The following is a 14,493-nucleotide window of genomic DNA, read 5'->3' on the forward strand; positions in this document are numbered from 1 at the left end:
GAGTTCCTGCATCGGGCTCCCTGCTCAGTGTCCCCACTGAGCAGGGAGTCCAAGGAGTCTGCTTCTCCTTCTGCCTGCCCCCCCCATTCGTGTTCTCTCTCCCTCTTTCTCTCAAATGAATAAATGAAATCTTTAAAAAACAATTAAAAAAAATAAAGGATCATTTTGGAAATCGGGCCTGTCCCCAACTATTGCAGCTGAATGCAAAATCCTAAAGCCTTCTCTTGGGAAATTATAACCAGTTACCTATTGCTTGATTTTTATTTACTTGTTCAATGTGAACATATTTTAGAGAGAGCATACAATGACAGACGTCCATCAGATTTATTTGCATCATTTCCCTGATTACAGAAGCTTTATACAGGCATTTGTAGCGACCCTTATGCAATGATTGGTAGCTTTATGAAGGCTTCAAGGATCTCATCTCTGTTCAGTAAAGAACAGGGACTCCTCCTAAATTTTCAAGCAACAAAAAGGGTTATGTCGTTGCAGTCTGAAAGGCTGAAAAATGGTGCAGACAGCAAAAAGGCAGTCTGCGTGTGGCCATCTCCCCTCCTGTCCCCGTGCAAGACCTCACTAATCACTCCTGCGACACCCCTCATTCCTGAGTTGGGCACAGCACAGCTACACTCAGCCAGGGCTGGCACAGGCTAGGAGACCACGTGGTGGGACTCACATACTATCTTCCAAAGAGAACAGCCACACTGATAAACAAACAGCATGCCCCAATCCAGAGGCCATTCGGGGGAGGAAAGAAGAATTCACTGGGCTGGTAAAACAAGGCACCAGGGGCGAAGATGGCTGCTTTCAAATATCTGAAGGGGGAAACTGGGCCTTTCATTCAGTGTGGTTCCAAAGGGTAGTCAGGTAATCACAGCACCCCATGGTAAACAGTGGTGGAATCACAAGAGTGTGTTGTAGGGTAGGCAGGGTGAGGAGGCGGGGAAGGAAGTCAGGGTGAAATTATGCTGCTGCACGCTCTCCCCCTTCTTCTCGCCCAGCCTCAGAGACACAACAGATTTCTCCTTGAATCCTCTGTAAATGAGGCCCACTGATCCATGGAATGTTCCCACCGGGGTTTTGAAGAAAGAGAGACGGACAGGTACAGCTGCTGTTTAATAGCTGTGGAGGGAGGGGCTATGCAGATAAAGGGAGAATTCTTGGATAAATACAGAAAGGACAGGCTGAATTTGCAATTTAAGTATAAACTGCATACTCTCTGCTTACTTTTTAGCTCTAAACCCTCTTATTCTGAATACCTCTCAATGTCTGCCCAAGACTAATTTCTCCATGTCCGCGCAAGGTGCCACGAAGTGTCCCGATGGCTCCTTTGGGACATGTCCCCACTGATCTGTATTAAGAGCCCTCAGCTCAGGGGGCACAAGGGATGAAGACAGAGTCCCAGGATTTCCTGGAGAAGTCTTGGTGGTCTTGACGTAAAAACACATTTGTTTGTTTGTAGAGGAAACAAACCTGTCCAGGCTTGGCGACACAGAGCCGAGCCAGAAATTCATCCGGAGCCCCTGAAGCAATGCCCTGCTCCCAGCTCAGCAGGCTGTGGTTATGTAAGTTCTCATTTAATCTGATCCTTCCATTTGATTCTGTGCCCTGCGCCGATCATCCATAACTTGGACTCAGTTCCTGCATCTGTAGAATGGGAACACTGCGGGGACACCCAACCACGCCCACCCGGGCCAGCCACACTATGGGATGGAGGCAGTCCCCGTGGGAAACTGAGCTTTGGGGAAGAGAGAAGTAACAGGACTGAGTCTCCTTATTTAATATTTTGCAATGGGGTTAAGCTCCACACTAGGTTGCAAATCCTTAAAGAGATGAATCTGTTCACTACATGTTGAAATATATCCTGAGGCTCTTCTTTACTAATTACTTAGAATGACACTAGTTCAAGTGCCAGGAAAGAAACTGCTTTTACAGGAATCATTTACACTTTCTGGAATACCCTCCAGCAGGGACGATGTTCTCCCTCAAATCATCTTTCCTTTTCGAAATCTTTAACTCCCCAGGGAAAGACAAACAGAGAGGATGATTCCTATGTGTGCCCTTCCTACATTCTCCCTACTCTTCAGAAAGAGAGAGAGAGAGAGAGAGAGAGAGAGAAACACAGCGTGAATGCGAGGAACAGCCATGTTCCACACACACACAATCCTAGCCCAGTGACCTAGACTGTGGAGGCTGGGGGTGGCGGGAAGAGTCATTACTAACCCTTCACTTCTCCCTGAGACCATCCCCGCCACTGGACACAGTGGGGTGGGAAGGGCACCACGGAACCCCAGCCTCTCTCCCATGCCCCTGTGTAAATGCTCCCCGGTCAACTTGAATCCTGCCGGCAGAAGGTTCAGGAGTAAGGGGGCCCACACAGTTATAGATCATGCATACATAAGGGGCCTACATGCAGAAATCTCTAGAAATGTGAACACCACAAGAAGAATGAAAGAGTGATACCCATATGTTATATTCCAATTCCAATAATCCCTCAAAGGTATTAAGAAGCCCTGTGAGTCTATGGATGAAATGAGAGTTGGCAGCCTGGTGGGTACCCTGACTTGTCACGAATTTCTCTTACGGATCTTGGCTGGGGCCATTCAGGATCCACTCCCACCCCCATTCTTATGGTTCCGCATCTGGATTTCCTTTTTGGGAATTAATCCCCCCCCCCCCCCCGCCCATACAGTCTTGGTGGGAATGTCAATCAGGCGACCCGCCCCCTCACCCCTCAGGCCAAGAGGATGGCATGTGGCTTACACCAAGCCAACCGAACTCTTACTTGTTTCCAGGGCTTTGAATCTTGGGTGGAGAAACCTGTTGGAACTTATCCATTGCAGCAGTAGCACGCAAGGAAGACCATCAATTCTGTTCACCTGGACTCCCAGAACTTCCTCAATTTCTGTCCCTCACCAAGCCTGGTTCTGCACACTTCCTGCTGATTTCTCTGACTTCCTGGATATTCTTCCAATAAAATCCTTTTGTTTTGACTTAACCAGAATCAGTGCCTGTTGCTTGCAAAAGAAGAGTAACTAATACAGATGCCTAGCTTCTGGACCTGAGGATTTCCGGGCCCAACAAATTTTAGATGATTCTAAAAATGTCTATTCTCCCTGAAATGGTCTTGTTCCTCCACAGTCAGGAAGAAAGAATAAAAAAAGCAAAAGAGAGAGGGAGGGAGAGAGAAAGGAACATCACCTGATTCTAGAAACTTCCATCATGTCCCATTCCAGCTGACCCCTCCTCACTCCCACAGGCAAACACTGTTCTGATTTCCATCACCCCGGCCTAATTCTTCCTGTTCTAGAACATCATGTAAATGTAATCAGACAGAATGTACTCTTGCATCTGGCTTATTTTGGTCAACTTAATATTTCTGAGTTTCATCCAGGTATTTATACATTTCAGTAGGGTCTTTTTTTCCTGCTGAGTAATATTCCATTGTATGAATGTACTTCAGTTTGTTTACTCAGTGTCCCGTTGATGGATATCTGGGTTGTTTCCAGCTTTGGGGCTACTAGGAAAACAGCTGCTATAAACATTCTTAAACAAATCTTTTTTATGGACATATGACTGCTTTCATTTCTCTTGAATAAATGAATTTTTATTAAACGCTGAAGAAGCTTTCTTATTATAATACCTTGCAGAGAAACAATAATATACTTTCAGCAGGGGAAAAGGAAAATGCCTATTTTTCTTTTAGGACAGGAGAGGTTCATAGATACCATTCTATTAAACCCCAACTCCCTCTCCAATAGCTTCATTCTTTCCATCTGCACACACCCTTGTTTCTCAGTCATTCTAAATAAACCTTTCTCTCTCCCCTTAAACTAGCAAACAGTCTCAACATGACTTTTTCATGGTAATTTTTTAAAAATTCCCAGTTGTGTTCCCAACAGCCCATCGTGGTTTTATTTTCTCACTTCTCATTCTCTCTTAGACCTCTTGCACTGTTCAGTTGTGTTGACTGGTGCTCTCTCTCTCTCTCTCTCTCTCTCTCCTATCTTGCTTCTTAAGAAAAACTAAACTTCAATTACTCAGTTGATTTTTGCCATGAAAACAGATACCTAAAGACTGGTCTTAAATGCCCACCACTGTACAAATCCTTCTCTTGGCTTCTATCCACATTGACAGGAGAGATTCCATAGCCAGGCTCTGGGGTTTGAACATGGCTCTCTCCCTTGCTAGCTGGGTGACTCTGGCAAGTTATTTAACCTCTTTATGACTCTGTTTCTTCTGTGGCTGATAACGGGATCCACCTCGAAGGGTTATCATGAACATTAAATGAGCTAGCACTTACAACTGTGCCTGGTATGTAGTAAGTGCTCAATTAAGATAAGCAGTTCCTACTTTCTCATTTGTTCCTCCTTGTGGTGTATGTAATAAGAGAAACTTACAAAGCATGGCAGACTTCTTAATAGAGGAGATGAAACCAGAGCATATGATGCCTTTCCTATGCAACTCTAACAGTTGAGCCTCTTACCCGTGCTTCCCTAAGGTGGACATACTGCCAAGCTGCCTCCTCGATGTCATTGTCCTTATGATTCTACACTCTCTTGAAGGTCTCATGCATTGTGGTGGCCTTAATGATCACACCAAGGCCAATGACTTCAAATATAGATTGACGGCCATTAAATATCAGTATCTCATCCCCAACTTTCTGCTCGGTATCTGCTACCATTCATTCAAACTCAACACGTACAAAACCAAAATCCTTGTTTTTTTGTTTTTCCACAAGGAGATTGCCCTTGGAATTTCTCTTTGTCCTCAGTGTATATGCATACACCAAATATACATGGCCCCATCTTGCCAGTTCCCCTAGGGTGTATAAGAGAGCCCGAGAACGGATCTTGTTAAGGCAACACTGGAACACTCCTCTTGTTTCCTGAAGGCCTGTCCAGTCCACTTGGGAAGGTTCGTGGTGACTACAGACCCTGCAGGAGGCCTAGGCTGTGGGGGTGAGCATGCCGAGTGCCTGGGAATGAAGCTGCTTCATTAAAACATGAGCGTCCTCACCCCGGGTCCAGCAGGACTTGGTCCCAAGCCTTTCCATCTCATGCTCACACTTGTGATAACACTGTGAGTGTTTCTCTCTGGAAGCCCTTGCTCCATGCCTGAACGTGGTGTCCGTGAAAGGGCAGCTTGCGAGGCCAGCAGAGGAAGCAGGGGCACAGCTGGGCAGCTGGGCACCTGGGCATCAACATTCCATCTCTGCACCTCCAAGCTTTACTCAAGGGGAAGAACTTGAGCTCAAAGGCTCAGGTCCTGTGCCCATGGGAGGCTGTGCGGCCCCTTTAATATTCCCTGGAACAAAATCTCCTGGTTTTGCAAGCAGCCTGATCCAAGTCCCCTGGATGTCTAAGGAAAGCATCTGGGGGATTCCACCGCAGCTTTCTGCCTGTGCTAGTCATGAGGGTGGGTCCATTCCTCCTCCTCTGGGCACACGGTGGGATGGCCCCTCCACCGCCCTTGAAGTTCAATATGACAAGTGACTTGTTTTGGCCAATGAGATGCGAGCAGCAACAACAGGGATGGCTTCTAGCAGAAGCCTCGAGAATCCGTGCAGGATTCACATACTCCCTGTCCCAGCCTCTATGGGAGCATAAGGGGACAGGCAGCCTCTGCCAGCCTGGAGGTCCCCGGAGGAGCAGCACACATACCCCATTACACACGCAGCACAAGCAACAGACAAACTTGGCTTCGAGAAGTCATTGCGACTGGGTTCTTTGTTGCTGCCGCCTAACCCAGGCAATCCTGACAGATACCATGGCCTGTTCATGACCAGCCAGCAACCTTCGGCTTCTAACTCTTCCTCACCTCTGGCTTTTAGATTTCCCCGCTGTTGAGTTCAGCTCTCAGGGCCACAAAGTGGACTCAAGCTACCCACGCACAAAGCTGTCTCCTAATTCACAGATGAAGACCGACCCCTGCTGCTGGGGAGTCCACAGTGACCCAGCAAACCCTGGCCTCTGGTGCTGCCCAACCCCAGTGCCCTGAGCATGAAAACCGGTACCGTGTTCCCCACAGTCCGCATCTAAGCACGAGTCTTCCTATTAATGCGGCCTATGCTAGCGGGGCTGGCCGCGTAATTTATTGTCCAAAATGGTTTGGAGGGTGAACGGCGACTGGGCAACAGGCATAAACCTTTGTTGTCCCGGGCACACAGGGGTGCGTGGGCACCCTAACTCTGACGCCACACCTCTACAGTCTTAGGTCTAGGGGTATGAGGAAAATGCCAAAAGATGTTATCTCAGGAGAGATCGCCATATCCAGGAAATGTGATTAAAGGCTGAAGACAGGGCCTGTGGTAAAATTAATGTGTTTATCAGAGTGTCCTCTGCTTTTACTATTCTATGTGGCATTGGACTGAGTGAGTGCAGCTGTTTCTCGAAGCAGGCACATGCGGGTAGCAGTAGACATCCAAACAAAACCAAGAACCCAATGCAAAATCCAGCCGGGAAGTTTGAGCCCCCTGCGGAAGCAGTAACAGCGTCCTCCTCCTGCAGGGCAGCCTGGGAGTCATTTAAGAGGAAGAAGGATGAAATCAAGAAAACAATCTTAGCAGCAGAAAGAACTATGGAAACAAAGTCAAAGTAAATGCAATTATCAGGGACCTCGGGCTGCTCCTCTCCCAAGCACCTGAGACATATTAATGTCAGTAAATACTTTCCAAGAATGCTGAATCTTCTAGACAGAGTAACACATTATAGATGGTAGCTGATTTCTCTAATCTGCTGTTATTTTGCATTTCCTTTACTTTGTAAAATACCATGATTCTTATTGGTCCTCAAAATCTTATGGCTTATATGAAAAAGAGCTCCACATCACTCGGCATCAGGGAAGTACAAATCAAAACCACAGTGAGATACCACGTCACACCAGTCAGAATGGCTACAATTAACAAGTCAGGAAAACACAAGTATTGGTGAGGATGTGGAGAAAGGGAAAGCCTCCTGCACTGTTGATGGGAATGCAAGCTGGTGCAGCCACTCTGGAAAACAGTGTGGAGGTTCCTCAAAAAGTTAAAAATAGATCTACCAGCAATCGCAGTACTGGGTATTTACCCCAAAAATACAAATGTAGTGATCTGAAGGGGCATGTGCACCTGAAAGTTTATAGCAGTAATGTCCACAAGAGCCAAACTATGGAAAGAACCTAGATGCCCATCAACAGATGAATGGATAAAGAAGATGTGGTATATATATACAACGGAATACTATGCAGCCATCAAAAGAAATGAAATCTTGCCATTTGCAATGATGTGGATGGAACTAGAGGGTATTATGCTTAGCAAAATAAGTCAATTGGAAAATACAGCTGTCATATGATCTCCCTGATATGAGGAATTTGAGCACCAAGACAGAGGATCATAGGGGAAGGGAGGGAAAAATGAAACAAGAGGAAACCAGAGAAGGAGACAAACCATAGGAGACTCCTAATCTTAGGAAACAACCTGAGGGCTGATGGAGAGGAGGGGGTGGGAGGGATAGGGTGGCTGGGTGATAGACACTGTGGAGGGTATGTGCTATGGTGAGTGCTGTGAATTGTGTAAGACTGATGAATTACAGACCTGTACCCCTGAAACAAATAATACATCATATGTTACTAAAAGAAAAAAGAAATCGTATGGCCTATGATCAAGAAGTATGTAACGATTTTTCAATCTGTTTTTCTGTGTCCCAATCCCCACTTTCCACTTGGTTTCTGTCACTCACAACCAAGACTTCTAATTACTATATCTACCAAGGAACAGTGCCATATGATGTGAATCCAAATAGTTCCCCAAAATCTGGGTCGGGAAGACAGGGTGGGGTATATATAGAAAAGATTGGCTATGAGTGGATAACTGTTGAAATTAAGTGATCAGTAGAAGGACTTACTATGATACTATCAACCCATTCTTTCTGTCTATATATGTTAAGGTAAGTGTTAAAAAAAAAATCTCACAGGCCTCACACTTCAAGTCCAGCCCAAATCAGGGCAAACCAAAGAGCAGAAGAGGCAGAATCAAACGTAAACCAGACAACAGCGGACAAGCACAGAACATAGCTGCAATACATGAATACTTCCGCAGAAGAGTTCTTTGCAATACACAGGGCTTTGGAGATGAGACCCAAATCTATGAGGGCCTGACAAGAGCTGGGGGCCTTGGATAGCCATGGCTGGCTGATGACCAGCCCAAACAATGCAGCCTTGGTCTGGCCAGGTGCTTCAGCTCCAGGCAAAACAATCGAGTAGACATCCCCCTGCTGGAAGAATTTGCTCTTCCTCCCAGGTAATCCCAATAAAGCAGCTATTACCCAAGACCCACAGTAAAGCAAGGGTGTGGCTCAGACAAAGGCCTGGGTAACTTCATCTCCAAATGTTCACTGAGGACTTCCGTTGTTGTTCCAACACAATATATCTCACAGTTTATAAACACCACCACAATTTGGTCTCTTAATTTAGGCTAGAGCCATCACCCTTTATGGGGTCCTGCTTCCCCTGGGATTAGAGGTTCTTGACCCCAGCTACCCATTAGAAATATATGGGCTCTTTAGAAAAATCCTGATGCCCCAGGGGCAACCTAGACCCATGAAATCACAATCTCTGGGAGTGGGGCCCAGATGTCGATATTTCTGGAAGGCTCCTCGATGATTCTAATGAGCCGCTAGGGCGGAGAACCACAGACTTGGGTAGATCCGGATCCATCAGAGACTTACTCACTGTAAATCGTGCCTCCCTTCTCCGGACATCCCCTGCTACTGCTCGGGCCACCCCCACTTTCTGATCTTCATGTGTGGGCAGACCTCAATCAATCCAGAACCTAGTTCTTTCCTCTTTCTAGGAGTTTCCTAGGGCTGCATGACAAAATACCACAAACTTGGTGGCTAAAAACAACATAAATAAAGTCTCAGAAATCTAGTTCTAGAGGCTAGAAGTCCAAAGGCAAGGTGTTGGCTGTATGCCGGGATCCTTTCTTGCCTCTTGTAACTTCTGGTGGTTGCTGGCAATCCTTGGTGTTACTTGGTTCGTGGACCTATTACTCCAATCTCTCCCTTCATTGTCACTTGGCAATCTCCCTTGAAGTCTGTGTCCTTTCTTCTTGTAAGATCACCAGTCATACTCAATTAAGAGCCCCCCCTACTCTAGCAGGACCGCAACACCTTCCACCTGCAGCAACTCTGTCTCCAGAAAGGGACACATTCTCAAGTTCCAAGAAGCACACTGTTTCAATCCAGGGCACTCCTAGTCACCCATAGAAAGCAAGTCTTAGATGTTACCTTCATCAGAATGCATATAAGATCGAGCAAACTGGGAGCACGATGCCTTTTAAAACGTGTTTTCTTTCGGAGTCATTTTAGACTTCTAGAATGGTTGCAAAGATAGTACTGAGAGTTCCCAAATGCTCTTCACCCCGCTTCCCCTAACGTTAACATCCTGTGAAACTATGGTACCCTTATAAAAACTAAGACATTCACAGCAGTTACGGTACTGTTGACATAACCATATACTTTGTGCATCTTTCAGCAGGCATCCCACTCATGCCTTTCCCTGCTCCAGGATCCAAATCAGGACAGCAGCTTGCATTTAACACAATGGTTTTCAGGACGGAATCAAAGGGCCACCGCCAACCTCTGATTCACGGCATCAAAACTTCACTCCGGGCATCCTCTCCGAGTTTGCCCTCTAGCCTCCCAGCCAATCTCACATTTGCATCCAACTGACTATGTTTCATCTCTTCTTCCATCCTGTTCAGATCTGGTAACCCCAACTTTTAAGTCAGGTCAGTTCTTAACAGTTTTGAGGTCATGGGACACCTTTGAGAATCCATGAGAAGGGAACAGATTCTCCTCTGAAGAAAATGCACAGACAAAAACCATTTTGCAACCAATTTCAGGTTCCCACCAACACACGACTTCCCACAGTTTGGCTTCCCTGGGCATTGACTTTGTGATGAAATCACTATGAAGCCCTCTCCCAGGATAATGTCTCCAGCTCACGGACATGGCAGCAGGGCTGCGCACTCTGGGTTTTGGACAATACCAGCAGTCCTGGTCACTGCCTTCAGCCGACAGTGGACACTGAGGGTGGCTGGACTCTCCCCTTCTGGCCAACTTAGCTGCCAGTATTTAAGCCCACAAGTTTTGGTTGACCCTTCGACTCTTTGGAGCCCACCTTTTCTGTGATGAAAGGAATCTCCCAGAATTTAACACTTCTCAATCTAAAAGGCAGGTTATCTCCTCAGTTTCAACTAAGAAAAGTGACTCTGGGATCCAGAGCAGTATTACCGAATTCTGTCAAAAAATCAGACCTGCCGCCATTTTGAAACAGCAGGAAACTTGGTACCAAGGACAATGCCTGCTTATGGCATTTCAGCTTTGGAAAGAGCAGTGTGAAACCCCCCCCCATACACACAAACTCCAAATAACTGGCAACTCTACAACACTACACATCCTCTGAAGTCACCACACAAGTTTAGAGCAGGAACCAAGGAAAAGGGCAACTGCCCCCACTCAATCCTCACAACCTTGGTTTGAACCTCTCCCTCGCCCCAGTTCCTCAAATGCCGTTTGTCCCTCCCCCTCAACACCCAGTCAGCCTCAGATGCTTCTCTTTTCTATCAATGCCTCATCTCTCTGACAGATGGCCCAAGGGTCCTCTGAGCTAACCTGCCTGGCAGGCTCTCCTGTGTCCTGGGGCCCTACTTTGCTCTCTATTACCGGTCGAATCAGGATCGCACCAATTCCTCCAGCATCAGACAGAAGGGAACAGGGTTGGGGAAGAGACAAGAATAATTCTTCTGGGCAGAGCTGGGTCTAGGCTTACCTTCTGCAAACGGCTCCCATTCATAGAAGCGGCCCATGAAGGGCTTGTTGTTGTAGGACGCGCACTGGACTTCCCGGATGCTTCTACTGCTTTCTGGACACACCTAATAAAACAGGTATTAAATGTGCAGTTAGTGTCTGCGTCTTCTCAGAGCCCCAGGCCCATCCCAGAAGACCTCTCCAGCTTGAAATGTCAATCCTCCTCCATCAAAAGCAGCATTTCTGAAACCATGCAGATCACCTGCATCAAAAATTTAAAATGCAGATCTCAAGGCTTCCTTCCAAGTTTACTACATCAGAATCTTTGGAAGGACACTAAAATTTTAACAAGCTCCCCAGGTTAAGCTTTTGCACCGTCATTTGAAAACCAGTAACTGAAACCTTCTGTTCCTGACAAATTTGTCTGCTTGCCTCCCTCCCCCCACCAAGGCCATCCATTTCCATCTGTTTGACTTTGTTCGTGCCATTCCTGGACATGGGATCATATTCACAGCAAGCATGTACAGAATCCTCACCATGTGCAGGAACTGCTTTGAACACAGTACACTTACTAATGCATTTAATCCTCAGGGTGACCCATGAGGCCAATCGGATAGTTTTGCAGATTTTTCACCAATGAGCAAACTGAGGCACAGAGGAACCCACACAGCCAGGGAGGGCAGAAGCTGGAGTTAAGGCTCAGTGGTCTGGTGGTCACCACGCTGCCCAACTTGTCTAAATTCTCTCCACCATCTAACGCCACAGCTCCCACTTTTAGAATGCAAAATAATCACCCAGAAATCTCACAGGAAATGCAAAGTCTTGGGTTCCTCCCCCAAGGATTGTCAGTCAGTAAGTCTGGGAAGAGGTCCAGGAATCTGTATTTTATTAAACTACCCAGGTAATTCCGATATACTAGATTACTCTAAGAAAATATCCAGTTCCCTGTAGTTTCTTTCTTATCTATAAATGATAAATACGAGCAAAGTGTGACATGAAATAAATAAATATGAAATATAAAAATAATATCAGAATCTCTAATGCAAATCATGAATAAAGCATGATCTACCTTCTTAAATCCTACATATACTCTTACTTAAGTGTGGGGTATGCGTGCACATGCGTGCCCACGCCTGTGTGCATCCGTGTCTTAATAATCAGAGGAAAAGGAACCTGGCCCCTTAAATATTAATAACCCTGTGTATAAGAAGTCTCTGGAATAAACTGCTAATCAGGTCACACAAAGTCCTGAAGGATTTATAAAGAAATCTACGGTATGTATCAGAAACACCAGGTCTTTTCAAGAGGAGGGAACAAGAGGAGGAATAAAACCAGGAGGAAGCAGGGGCACCTGGGTGGCTCAGAGGGTAAAGCCTCTGTTTTCAGCTTAGGTCATGATCTCACCCTGGGATGGAGCCCTGCATCGGGCTCTCTGCTTAGCGGGGAGCCTGCTTCCCCCACTGCCTCTCTGCCTGCCCCCTGCCTCTCTGCCTACTTATGATCTCTCTCTCAGTCAAATAAATAAATAAAATCTTAAAAAAAAAAAAAAAAACAGGTGGAAGGAAAAGCTTCTCTTGTTTGATAAAGGTCAGTCGGGCAAGGCTGCTGCGTGGTCATGGCCCTGCCACAGCCTGAACCAAACCATATGCAGCAGGAAGCTACGGGAAAGAGAATGTGCTAGAAACTGGTGGGGAGAGAAGGGCCCGGTGGACGGTCAGGGTGGGCTGAGCTCCGACCATCAGTCAGAAGCCAACAGGCTGGGCAAGGCTGTCTCCTCCCGAAGCCGGGACGATGGCGGCACCCAAGCCAGAACCGTGCAGGCGCCTGGCAACACCAGCTGTCTCCATGAAGGATTTGGCATCAAGATGTTTTTGACAACCCTTAGGTCAGAACCAGAGCTCAACGAGGATGTGATCAGCGGGTGGCTCAGGAGAAGTCACTCTCCCGGCAAAGAGAAAGAATCGCCAAGTGGTTTGTTGAAAATACAGATTCTCTTGGGTGCCTGGGTGGCTCAGTCGGTGAAGCATCTGACTCTTCGTTTCGGCTCACATCATGATCTCGGGGTCGTGAGATCGGGCCCCGCGTCGGGCTCTGCGCTGAGAGTGCAGTCTGCTTGAGTTTCTCTCCTCCTCCCTCTGCTCCCCTCCCAACTCTCTCTTTCTCATAAATAAATAAAATCAATCAATCAAATCTTCTAAAATGCACATTCCCAGGCCTTACCCCAGTGTTAGGGGAGGGAAAGGGTCCAGGCATATATGCTTGAAGAACTCCCTTAATGATTATGGCCCAGCCGGCTGGCACTGGACCACAGCAGCCACCAAAGGCCACACCTCAGCCTCATTCTTACTCGGAATTAGTTAACACGCAATCACAGTGTTAGAAGAGTGACCAACAAATCCAACCCTTTACTCTACAGATGAAGACACAGAGGCCTGGAGAAGTGGCACAGTTCACCAGAGGTCACAGTGACAGAGGGGCTGAGCCCAGAGCACTGACCACCCACTCTGGCCCTAATCAGAAATTAGAGATTAGCTACTCAGTTGCATTTTTTTTTTTTTTTCATAATGGAAACAGACCAGAACAAGCGGGCACATGTCCTATTCCTCAGATAACCACAACTCTGGAAAGCCAAGTTGCTCAGCCATGAGGCTCCAGCCAGAAGCCACCCTTAATTTGTCTGGGGACAGTTATCAGAATTGGAAGCCACAGACCACAAAAACTCAGCCAGTCTGCTTAACCCCTTTCTCTTCCACCAGCAAAATATGCCAAGAGGCTGGACCACGAACCAAAGTGTCTGTAGAATCATTTTGAAATGCTCAGTACTTGATGATAGAAATGTATATTTCATGACACATAAAGTAGTCTACAACCCATCAAGTGAAAAAAAAAAGTGCTAAATGATTGTGTGTGTGTGCACATGCACACCCATAGAGAAAGAAAGGTTAAAAGCATTATCTCTGGAAGGTGGGTTACAGATTTTTTTCTCTTTCCACAAAGAAAAGAAAGCTTTTGGTGTATTGCATTGTCTCATTTTTCTGCAATAAATATGTAGTATTTATGTAACAAAAGTGGATCATTACTGAGCCCTTCCAAACACTCCGGTCCTTTGCCAGCTTTACGTGCGCTCGTAGTTTATAATCTTAGGGTATATCTTAATGCTCCACTAAGGCTCTCACTCTGACCATACACATCTGCCAAGTCAACCAGTCACCTGTGAGGGATCATCCAGGGCACCCTGCCCCAGGTCACTAACAAGTTCTTTTTATGTGAACCTGGCCCAGTTATCTCCTGAGGTGGAGGCTGAGGGACTTCATGTGGCATCAGACCCACAGTGGGGCGTCAGGCACTGAGGCAGCAAATCTACCTCCAGTCACCCAAAGGCAGGTGGGCCCAGCAGGTTGCCTGTGGTACCCAGCACATGCTGAGCGTGGGCAGATGCCGCTGGAGATGACCGGGAGCCCTGGCCTCGCCCTGTGTGTTCCCCCTGCAAGGACTCACGGGATGCCACATGAGGGGCCACTCAGCAGGTAGGAGCGAGCCCAGGCCGGAGAAATGCGAGACTCACAGGGCTCAAATGTGGACGTGAGTTCCTAAGATAAAATTATACTAAGGGTGATGCAGGCAGAAGCCTGGGCCAGTGAGGATGTTAAGAACAGCTCACTTGTACTGAGCAGTTACTAAATGCCGGGCACTCTACCCCAGC

The 14,493-nt window shown here is 46.8% G+C and overlaps 1 protein-coding gene across 1 annotated transcript in view; it reads right to left on the reverse strand.

The window, feature by feature from the left end:
- THSD4 (thrombospondin type 1 domain containing 4) overlaps window positions 1-14,493 on the reverse strand; it is a 568,734-nt gene that overhangs the window by 439,191 nt on the left and 115,050 nt on the right. Inside the window, exon 6 of the mRNA XM_044229667.1 lies at window positions 10,813-10,915. Within this exon, the coding sequence (XP_044085602.1) occupies window positions 10,813-10,915 (103 nt within the window). The remainder of the gene's footprint in view (window positions 1-10,812; window positions 10,916-14,493) is intronic.

The sequence above is a fragment of the Neovison vison genome, chromosome 13 (assembly GCF_020171115.1).
Source record: "Neovison vison isolate M4711 chromosome 13, ASM_NN_V1, whole genome shotgun sequence".
Taxonomy (NCBI): domain Eukaryota; kingdom Metazoa; phylum Chordata; class Mammalia; order Carnivora; family Mustelidae; genus Neogale; species Neogale vison.